The 11,676-nt window shown below is 42.9% G+C and overlaps 1 protein-coding gene across 4 annotated transcripts in view; it reads left to right on the top strand.

Moving 5' to 3' along the window:
• The window catches only part of ARHGAP6 (Rho GTPase activating protein 6), a 284,210-nt gene that overhangs the window by 224,528 nt on the left and 48,006 nt on the right, over positions 1-11,676 (top strand). For all 4 annotated transcript variants that reach the window (XM_019529331.1, XM_019529333.1, XM_019529332.1 and 1 more), the window contains one exon: positions 7,994-8,250. In XM_019529331.1, the coding sequence (XP_019384876.1) occupies positions 7,994-8,250 (257 nt within the window). The remainder of the gene's footprint in view (positions 1-7,993; positions 8,251-11,676) is intronic.

Genomic DNA, 11,676 nt, shown 5'->3' on the forward strand with positions numbered 1-11,676 from the left:
ACAATTAAATTAAATGCTCTTTAATTAGGTCAACATCTTTGTTTTGCCATTTTGACAGCTCTATTTGTCAGCATTTAATTAAAAGGGGGGGAAAAAGGTTTAAGTACCTTTTTCAGTTGTTTTCCCTGCTTTGAGTGACTCATCACAGCAGGATGCAACAAATCTTGCTGGATGTAAAAATACTAAACATGAGAGCAGCACCCAACCCAAATATTGCAGTCAGTATTTTCAGCTATTACTGTTATCATTGTCCTTCTCCTTCCTACCCCTTTCTTATTTATGGCCACTTAAGCTGTCCATTTTATCGTCTGCATGTCTCTAAGCTTTTTCTAAACAAGGGGACAAGGATAGTGCCTTATTTGGGGGAAACAACAACATTTCACCATTGGTTTGAAGAAGAGATTCTCAGTATGTCCCAGCGGCTTTGCTTACCCAGCCAGCACTGTGGTAGCTGGAGCCAGAGCTGCCAGGGCCCGCCCATGGCCTACCAAGGGCCTGCCATGCAATGCCAGGTGGGCAAGGCTGCTTCTGTCCAGTGTTTCCAATGGTGCCTGGGCCATGTAATCCAGCCCAGCAGGCCCTGGGTGCTGCCCACCAACAGAAGCCGGTAACTGAGCATGGATTGCAGCGCAGCACAGTGCTGGTTGAGTGGGGCTGCTTCTGCCCAGTATCCCCAAGGTAGCTGAGAAATGGAGACCATCACTGCAGGGCCTTGGTAGGCTGGACTTCATCTCCTAGGTCACTGCATGGTACCAGGCAGGCAAGAGGGCTGCTTCTGCCCAGTATCTCCCATAGTGCCAGCGGAGGCCAGAGCTGCCACCTGCACTGCTCACCAGCAGGGGCAGGAGTTTGAGCGGAGCTTGCCCAGGGCCTGCCACTTGCAGGCCAGATAACAATCAATTGGGCTAGGTACAAACAGTCAAAAAGCCTAAGGCTGAATCAGTTCAGTCTTCACAGGTTTGTCTAAGCTGTGTAGATTGAACTGATAAGCAAGTGAACAGGTATTCACTTTTGATTACGAAAATGCAGACACATGCTTGCAGTGGCCCAGGCCAGAAGCCAGGGAGGTGCTAGAGCTTGGGCCAAAGCTAGTCCACTCACCTTATGTGTGGGGAGTGTTTGCAGGGGAGGGGCAAAGTATCGTGGGATGCTGGGAGACTGTGAACTAACTTCGGTCTGGAGGGAATTTGGGACAGAAGTTCAATAAACAGATTTAAACTAAATCAGTTAAGTTTGATACTACATCCATCCATATATATCTTAAGTTTTGGCCATTTTGAAAGCAATTTATCTGCACTGAACTTGTGTTGTGTTAACAGATTCGAACCAGTTTCTGATCACATATACTGGTTTATGTATAATTTCTGTCCGTAGCCTTTGTGGGTTGGATGCAGCCCACGGGGTGTATTTTGCCCACCCTTAATATAATCACTGCTGATTTTAATGTTAGTAGAAGCAAAGCCTTTACCTTTCATCTGTCTCCTGACAGCAGTATGAATGCTAATTTAAGTGTCCTTTTTTTGATTAGGCACCCTGACATTCCAGGGAGCAATGACTCCTGGATTGGATTTCTCCTGGAATTTTTGATCTCAAAGCTGATTCCTTACTCCCTCTCCTACAGCCTGCTCTTAAAAAAATGTAGTGAGATATTTTCCTTTAACACTAACTACAACCAGATAATAAAATTCAGAAGAAACGTGAGGACTGATATATTGGAGAATAATAGGTTAAGTCAGTGGAATGTGCTATGATCTTTTTGTTTTATTTTAATGCTTCATTGCTTCCAAAAACACTAGAGGTGCACCATAAAACTTTTAAAAGTTGATTTCTTCAGCATGCATTTTGCTGAGTTTCTGTGAATTAAATTCAGGTTTGTGCGGCCTATTAAGCTGCAGTTTTGCTGCAGTTGATAGAGTTCTTCACTAAGGACACTTGGTTATTTTTAGAGAAAACACACCTCTCTGAATAAATATTTGGTTTTTCTTTGATTGCTGCCAGTAATTCTAGAAACATTCTTTTTCTTCTCCTCCTATATTTACTTTCCACCCATTCTCTGTAAATTTAGAAGTATTTCTTACTGCTTTTACTTATAGTTCTTCAGTAGTTCACTGTAATGTTGGCAGTATGCCAACCCTTATTATAAAGATGTTTTTCCTGATGTCCAACCTAAATCTGCTCTCCATCAGCTTGTGGTCATTGTTCCTAGTTACTCCAAGGGGTGACCTGGTAAACAGAATACCTCCTATTCCTTGCTGCCCCTGCCCCTCCTCCAATGAATTTGTAGGCGCCCAGAAGATCACCTCTCAGCCTTCTCTTGCAGAGGCGGAAGAGATCCAGGGTCCTCAATCTCTCCTCATATGGCTTTGCCTGCAGGCCCCTAACCATACGAGTGGCCCTCCTCTGAACCTTCTCAAGGTTGTCGACATCCCTCTTGAAGTGCGGTGCCCAAAACTGGACACAGTACTCCAACTGCAGTCTGAACAATGCGGTATAGAGGGGAAGTATCACCTCCCTGGACCTGTTTGTCGTGCACTTGCTAATGCATAATAAAGCGTGGTTGGCTTTACTGATCGCTTCGTCACATTGACGACACATGTTCATCTTGGTGTCAGCAGCGACTCTGAGATCCCTTTCCACTGCTGTGCTGCTGAGAAGATCCTTCCCCAGCTTGTAAGCATACTGATGATTCCTTCCCCTGAGGTGCAACATCTTGTACGTGTCCTTGTTGAATTGCATTCTATTCTGTTCCGCCCACTTTTCCAACCTGTCCAGATCCACCTGAATTCATTCCCTACCCTTTAGTGTATTAACTTTACCCCATAATTTGCAATCATCTGCAAATTTGGACAGAGTGCTTTCCATACTCTCATCCAAGTCACTGATGAAGACATTGAACAGCACGGGTCCAAGGACTGAGACCTTAATTTTTAATAAGTTTTTTATTTTCATTGCAATTTCTCAGAATTCTATTTTTCCAAAGCCTTTTCAGCACCACATTGTGCTTCATTTTGTTTAATTTATAAAATATGTCCATTCTGCTCTCTGGGCATATTAAATATTTTAAGAAATCACATTGTGTTGTGTTTTGTACTAACATCAACTAGAGAACTTAAGCAACTCCTAATTTAAAGGAAACAAAAACCCTCATTCAAAACCCTTCCCACAGAAAAATTCTGACTAAATAGAAAAGCCTTACTTCATGCAGTGAAGGTCAATGAACTAAAAGTAGCTGGGGAAGTGAGTTCTAGTTGCAGTTTTCTCACTGAGAACAGTATAGGTGAAATCTTCACACTATTAAAGCTGGTTGGAATTTTGCCATTTACTTCAGTGGAGCCAGAGATTCTTCCTGCACCCTGCTGTTCAGCCTTGGGACACTCAAATTTAGTTAGAGTAACTAACTCTATTTTTTCTAAATTGCTAATCAGCTAGGAAGGGGCATTCCTAAATTGAAGACCCCTCTTTCAGTGCATTCTGTTACCAGCTTTCTCCACCTAATTCTTGACATTTTAATCTGATTAGTGCAAGTGTTTCAGCAGTTTTAACCACAGAACTTCATAGGTCAGAATCAACAAGTTGATTTGCATGTGAAAACATATGCTGGGGACTCTGGGAAACACATGTAATGGAGAGTTTATAGATTGTGCTGTATTTCACATAGTGGAATTGGCAGCTACTTTAGTATCTAGCTCCCATTTAGTTTGCTGTACCCTAGGATGGCACCCACATATTACATCCAGAGCTTCCAAGAAGACATCAAAGCTAGTCATTGTGATAGATCATGTTGTACTTCTCTAGTGTGGAACAGTATAGGAGTGGATGACTGTCCTAGTCTGCATTTCAGCATGATGGATGCTATTGTTTAATCAGCAAAGTGCACGACGGTAATTCGGATCACTGTTGCTTTGCTTAGAATTGGTCTGCAATTTTTCAATAAAACTGTTTTTGTTGGAAAATCATGACGTGTCAAAATTGAAACTTCCCGCAGGAAATTATCAATTTGAATGAAAATATTGTTGAAAGAGTTTTGTCATTTCCAAGATGGAATTTATTATCCACATGACAGAGAGAGGCAGACTGAATGATGTAGAATTACCATAGAATTGTGAGTAACCTGGTGATAAATGCATATATCTAGCAGGTGGGAGACACAAATTGATTTTGGCAAGGGACAGACATTACACATAAACCGGTTTAAGTGATCAGAAACTGGTTTAAACCCGTAACAGAACAGATGTTCAGTGCATATAAAGCAGTTTCAAAATGGCTGAAACCGGTTTAAGATAAACCTGGTTGAATGTAGTATCAGACTTAACTGATTTTGGTCAAACTGGTTTATGCAGTGTCTGTCCCAGAGCTCTTGGTGACTTAAGATAAACCAGACACCCCCAGCATCCCGGCTTTCTGGGCTGGGTGGGGCTCTCTGCTCCACAGCAGGGCTGGCCTATCCCCTCTGCTTCCTGGCTGGAGCTTTGCACAGACTTGCAGGCACAGAGTGTCTGCCTGGCTTCTCCCTGCTAAGCAGGGATTATTCTCCCCTCCCCTCTGCCTTACACAGACACTTCACCATTAGCTAGCAGATCACATACTGGCTATGCTCTGTTCTGTGGGAGAGGACAGAGGGGCTTTTTGGAGCTAATCAACAGGTAGCTTAATGTCCTTCCTTGGAAGAGCTGTTTAAGAAGAGCTCCATTAGTTAATGGAGAGAGACTTTGTTTTCTTAATGAGTTGATAAACACTGAGTTAGGGGTGATAAACGTTCTCTGCCAGGCAGCCCTGGATAATCAGAGCATCCTGCCAGGGCCTGACCATGCCCCCCTCAGTTCTGCCCTATGGAAGCAAAGGGAGGATTGCCCCCCAGCTTCTAGACTGGGCCACTGCATAATGTTCCTGCATTTCTGGGATGTCTGTCTGGGTTACAAACTGATTTAGCTTAGCCAAGTTAGACTAACCTGCAAAGATTGAATCAATTCAGGCTCAGGCTTTTTGAATGTTTGTCCCTAGCCTCGTTGGCACAGATGGAAATCAGTGACTGTCCTAGGTTAGGAACTTGGAATGGGTCTGCAAGGATGCTTTGTCTGGAAATCAGCTTTATACTCTGGATAAAGAGTATAAAAGGAAGTCTCCCATCACAAGGAGGGACATCTAGGGAGATACATGTCTTATGCCTGATAGAAGCAGTTACAAATTCAGTGAATTTTTGGAGTGCCATTCTATTCCACTGCGATAATGCTCTTGGTGACTTAATACACATCATGCTGTTTTAACAAAACAATGCTATGTTATGGAATTTGGGCAGGAACCCTGATTCAGTACTTCTAATGGGCCTTTTGGCTAAGTGCAGGTATTTGGGGATGTTAAGGGGGTTCCTGATTTAACTTAGTTAGCCCAGCTGTGGCCCTTACGTTTACAGACCCAGTTTCCCTGTTCAAAAATAAATCTAAACCCCTAATTGTATTGAAGATATGTGCACACAGACCAATCTAAAATGGCAGAACCCAGTTTAACATAGACTAAGAACAATATAGTATCAGACTTACTCGATCTAGGTTGGATCAGTGCATGAAACTTCCATACAGTTACCTGTGCAACCCCTGGGCTAGGAAAGCTCAGCCATTTGCTCCAGACTCAGGGCTGCACTTTCCCTACAAGCACTCATTCTACAAGTTCCTTCATGTGCCACCAGATTTATCAGTGTTTGCTTTCCCTACCAGTTTCCCTGGCACTGGGCTATTTTTAGCCTCTCTGTCTCTAACCCCACCCCACCCCTACAGACCAGCTAACTCCCCTCCCTCCCCACCCCCATCTCACAAGCTGCTCCAGGTGCTGTCAGATTTATCAATGTTTGCTGTGACTGGAGCCAAGAAAGTAAGTGTCAGTGGGAGTGGGGTAGGAGGGATGTCTGTGTAAGATGGCCTGGGGTGCTGCTGAGGGGCAAAAATAGTTCCTGGTCCGTCCCCCCCAACCCCCTGTGGACCCCACACATTTTCCTGATCCTGCCAGACCCTCCCAGACCCCAGCAACCTTCTGCAGACCCTGCTTGCTCCCCCATTGCCCACACAGACCTCTGAACCCCCCTCAAGCCTGTTTGGCCCCTCCTGTTTCCCCAACCACTCTCCTCTGGCCTCCACCCCGAATCCCAACATACCTTAGATTGGGTGGCCATTTTGAACATGGTTTGACATCCCTCTAACCTCCATGAATGTCTTCACTTAGCCTTAACTGCAGGTTTGTGCTGAAAATGTGGATTACTTAAATTTAAATGAAATGTTAAATGGCACCAATTTCTGTGCTGATCACTGTAGGAAAAATGTCTTAAGGTATAATACTTGCAAATGAACCTAAGACCTAGTAGACATGGAGTTTTTTTACTAGCGTAACTAGATTGGATAAAATTAGATTGGTGTGGTTTCCCTAATAAACATCTATTATGTCTGTATGTTATAAATATGCCTGACATTAGTATAGTTTATTCTCTTTCATGTGTAAAAGTAACCTTAGGCTAGGGACAAACATAAACTGGTTTAAGTAATCAGAAGCTGGTTTAAACCTGTAACAGAACAGATGTTCAGTGCAGATAAACCAGTTTGAAAATGGCTGAGCCACTGGCTGAGCCACTGGTTTAAGATAAACCTGGTTGAATGTAGTGTGAGACTTAAGTGACTTGGGTGAAACCGGTTTATGCAATGTCTGTTCCAGCAGATGGTATGCTAGCTAATGTTGAGAGGTGTCTGTGTAAGGCAGGCAGGACAGCATCTGCTTAGGGCTCTTTGGAGCTAAAAGAAGTAATGAGAGTGGCTTTTGTTTTCTTGATGGGCTGATAAACACTAACTCCCTGCTGTGTAAGTAAATGCTGTGTAACTCCCTGGTTGTCTGTCAGGAGCAGCAAGGGGGGAACTCCTCCTTAATCAGAGCATCCTGCCAGAGCCTGGCCACACCCCTCCTACTCAGTTCATTATTGTGGAAGGGAAAGGAGGGCTGCTGTAGTGCCCCCTGGCTTCTAGCCAGAGCCACTGCAGGAATGTGCCTGCATTTTTTCAGTCCAGGGGGGATATCTGTAGGGTTACAAACCTGTTCATCCTAGCAAGGTTAGACTAACCTGCAAAGATTGAATCAATTCAGGCTCAGGATTTTTGAATGTCTGCCTCTAGCCTGGCTAAGTTAATGACAAGAACAACCTTCATACAATTATAACTACACCCACTTACTATTTTTTTACTTCTACTGGTATAGTTGAAGCATTTTTTTAGATGCAGACAAGGGCTCAGATATTCATGCAAAGCTATGCATGGATAGTTAACAACCATGTCATTACAATGGGAATTAGGCACCCAGATATCTTTGATTTGAGCTTAAATGACTTTCCCAAAGTTAAGTACAGAGTACAGCTGGTATTTGAACCCAAGTACCATGACTCCTAGTACAATGCCTGCCCTGTTCAGTCATCCTGCACTTTCTGGTCAGTATATTATTATCTAGGCTAGAGAGTTAGTATTGTGAAATTCTGGTACCCTCTTGGTATGCCTGTGGGTAAGGTGGCAGAGATTTGTAATGAAAACAATGCTAAACATTTGCAAAATCCTATTGATTTCAATACTAAAAGCTGTTTATGTTGATTTTAAGTAAACTTGCCAGTTCATGCAGAAGGAGCCTGTTTTCAGCTGTTTGCACCTCATTAAAGATTGTTACCTTATTACTCAGTACTTGTTCATCCTCAGCTTAGCTGATCGCACCTGCTACTCAGAGCACTTGGTCACTAATAATAGCCTTGAACACATTAGGACCTCATCATTTGCAATGTTGCTCATAATACACCACTGCCAACAGGTGAGATGGAGCAGAAGGATTAACTGCCTATCCCACTTTCTGATTGCCAAGTAAACCTGCTATATACATTTTAGACTATATTATATATTTAAAGAATTAGGAGGCTGATGATATTTTTATTAGATCGTTGCAAAGAAATTAACAGTAAATACTCTTTTTCTTGTTGCAGAATTTGTTCCTCAGGCTTTTGGAATGCCGTTGTCCCAGGTGATTGCTAATGACCGGGCCTATAAACTGAAGCAGGATTCTCAGAGAGAAGAGCAAAAGGATGTGTCAGATTTTGTGGCCTCTCTTTTACCATTTGGAACTAAACGGCAGAACAAAGAACTTTCAAGCAGTAACTCATCTCTTAGCTCGACCTCAGAAACACCAAATGAATCTACATCCCCTAACACTCCAGAGCCAGCACCACGTGCAAGGAGGAGGGTAAATTTATTCATGACAGTTTAATGTATGCTGGCAGCTTACTCAGCACAAAATAATTAATTTGATGAATAATAGCACTTTTTCAATCATATTAAGATGAAGTCATCCCTGGTTTGTACTGGAAGCTATAATTGTTACAGTTACTTTTTTCCCAGTTCCTGATGGGATAAAACATGATAGACACTGCAAGTTTGTTACAAGTCCCAAAAGAATGCAGACAATCTGTAGAAGCCTTCACCCTCTCCCACACCCCAATCAATCCCTGCTTAATCTTGGCTGATCTATTAAGTTCCTCAGATTCAGTCCTCATGTATTTCTTTCTATTAAGGAAAAATATTGACTGACATTCAGAAATTCTTCATATATTGATTTTAATAAAAGAATGGGAATGAGGCTGATTATTAGCCTACCTGCTAAGTATTGATAAAAATCTTTATAGCATTATTCTTACCCCACCCCTGAAATAAATCCTTGCATTAATGAGAGGGAATCCAGAATATCAGGAATAATGAAAGCAAAACCTGTGGTAAACTATGACTACCCCTTAATGTGTAAAGGCTACTTTGGCAACAGAATGTGTGCAGCTTTATGAATGAGATATGAGGACATCATCCATGTAATGGAGTGGGGAATCGGGAGGAGGAAGGGCCTACCCCCACAGGTTTGGTTGTATACCCTCATTGCTCATATCTCCCCAAACCACATGGTAACAGATAATGTGGGCTTTAGGACGTAAACCAGTCTCCATTGATCTAGTCCTTTGTACTTAAGCTGGAGTAGAATAGTGCTACTGCATATAAAACACAGATAAATGATACACCTGCTATTTGCTAAGTTGTGTTTCTTGTACTTTGTATTTTTATGCCATGATCTGAACTGATTCAGCTTTGCAATACAGTGGAAAATATAAATATTAGGAATCTTTTTTTTCTCTTTTTTTCATTTTAAATCTATAGGAGTGGGCACACCTGCATAAGATGTTTACTGCACAGTTGACAAATTAGCTGCAAAGTAAATGTCTCATCCTCTATATTTGTGCCCCTGTTAGGTTGGAGTAAACTAATTTACTCCACAACAGGATAGTATTGTAGCCAGCCTTCCAATGCCATCACTGCGCTGAGCATTGCCCCGTGCGTCGGGAGTGCAGTCCCAAGTGTGGCCCTGCAGCCAAGAGCACAGTTCCCATGCACCAGGAAGAGCCTGGAGCTGTTCCGGTCCCAGCTGCAGCCTCCCCTTGCACAGATCTGGGGGCACACCCCTCCCCCATTCCCTCCCAGGGTGCGTACAGTGTCGGGAGCTACGTCCTCTGCCCTGCATCCCCCAGGCAAGCTGGAGCTCCATCCCCTGCCCCACCCCACCCCATCCCAGCTGGCAGGATCTACCCCAGCCCCACTCCCTCCCTCACCACAGGGGCCTTGATTTGCCCCCCCATGCCCCTTACCTCCCCACTCCCCATCCACCACAAAAGACTTACCAGCTGCATGCAGCTGTATTGGAACTCAGATTGGTATCGTCTGATGTTCCTCCTTAAAAATAGGCTATTGGTATCGGCCCCCAAAATCTCTATTGGTGCACCCGTAATGAAAATTAAAATGGACTGTATATTTGGCATGAAATAGGTTTAAAAAGATATTTGCTATTTTTTTTAATTGTTAGTTTTCATTTCTTGGGTATACATTTTTAGAAAATATATTACTCATATATTTCATTTACAGATTGGCTATTTTGTTTTCATTTGCAAAGAAGTTTGTGATCTTCTCAAGCCCCAAGATGTGTATTTCAAATAATCTGTTAACATTTTCAGTGTTTTAGGGCACCTCTATCCTAAATATTTGTCAATACAAAGTGATCCATGAATCAAAGGATCTGTTTTCCTTTACTCAAAACCCCTAAATTATGCAGTTATATGTGTGTACATAGAGTAGTAGTTCTCAGCCTTTCTAGACTCAAGGCAACCCATAATAAATTTCAAAAGCACTCCTCAGTAGACGCAAGGCACCCCTTGAAAAGTGCCCTTGAAAAGTGCCTGCTCTTTGATTTCACTTACTTTTTGTAGTAAAAAAAAAAATAGAATAATTCTGTTTCTGCAAAAACCTCAAAAAGGTCACAACAGGTCAGAATGTTTTAACACTCTGGATTCCTGCTTCAAATCTCTGGGCTTATTTTGTGAATTATGTTTACAGACCTAAGAGTGCTGTTATTCACATCTCTGGGTCTACCAGAGGATATGTTAACTGCTTTGTCATCAGATCACTTGTACCTGGTATGCCAAATCTGAATGGCATTTTTATAAGATTGTGTGGCACACAACAACACCCTTAAAAGGATTCCAAGGCACCCCAGAGTGCCATGGGATCGTGGTTGAGAATCATTGGTGTGAACTGTATAATCATGTTCCCTAGTGTAATTGTACAAGGTGCAAAAGAAATAATGAATTGGGCTCACATTGAATATGTATGTTTTATCTATTATATCTAGATATCTAGAAAATATACTATTGGTCTATACTACCCAAAAAGCTTGCTAGTTGGTTGTAAAACATAAAGTAGTGATCTGTCTCCATTTTGCTGTGCTAAAAACAATTACACAAAATACAGGGTAACTGCAAGCCAGACGTGACTGTCCACTCCATTACACTGTTGCATCTATTAGTAGACCTGAACCAGGGACAGAAATAACACATAAACTGATATAAGTTATCAGCAGGAATCTGGGTTTTCTGTTTCCCATGGAAAAACAGGAAAAAACGCAGATTTCCCTTTGAACAGAGAAACAAGTGGATTTTTCATTTTAGCAAAGAAACATGTAGATTTATCACTTTTGTAAAAAGTTCTCTGCAGGCTGGCAGAGTTCCATCCTGCAACAGCTTATTGCAAAAAGGGCAGCAAACCCTAAGCCCTATCCCAAGTGGGAGGGAGAGGGGGAAGGGATAGGGCTTGAGAGTCTCAGTCAGCCAGGGCTTGGTTCAGGCTCACCTTTCCTCCATTGAGGTAATGGCCCACTGTCTGCTGCTGCTGGCAGCGGGGGCTGTGCACCACACACCCCACACCCTCTCACAAACCCCACATACTCCCATACCCACACCCCGACACCCACTCACAAACCTCACACCATTTCACAACCCCCATAAATCCCTCACCCCCCCTTACAAATCCCACCCCACATATATATACCTCACACCCATCCTCAACCAGCTAGGGACAGACATTTAAAAAACCTGAGCGTGAATTGATTCAATCTGTGCAGGTTAGTCTAACCTGGCTAGGTTTAACTGGTTTGTAACTGCACAAACATCCCCTCTAGACTGAAAAAAAATCAGTCAAATGCCTGAAGTGGCTCAGGCTGGAAGCTAAGGGATTCTAAAGCAGCCCTCTCTCCCTTCCACAGGGCTGAGCTGAGGGGGGCATGGCTGGCCCAGCAGGATGC

This window comes from Crocodylus porosus, unplaced genomic scaffold, assembly GCF_001723895.1.
Source record: "Crocodylus porosus isolate Cpor-Errol unplaced genomic scaffold, CroPor_comp1, whole genome shotgun sequence".
Taxonomy (NCBI): Eukaryota; Metazoa; Chordata; order Crocodylia; family Crocodylidae; genus Crocodylus; species Crocodylus porosus.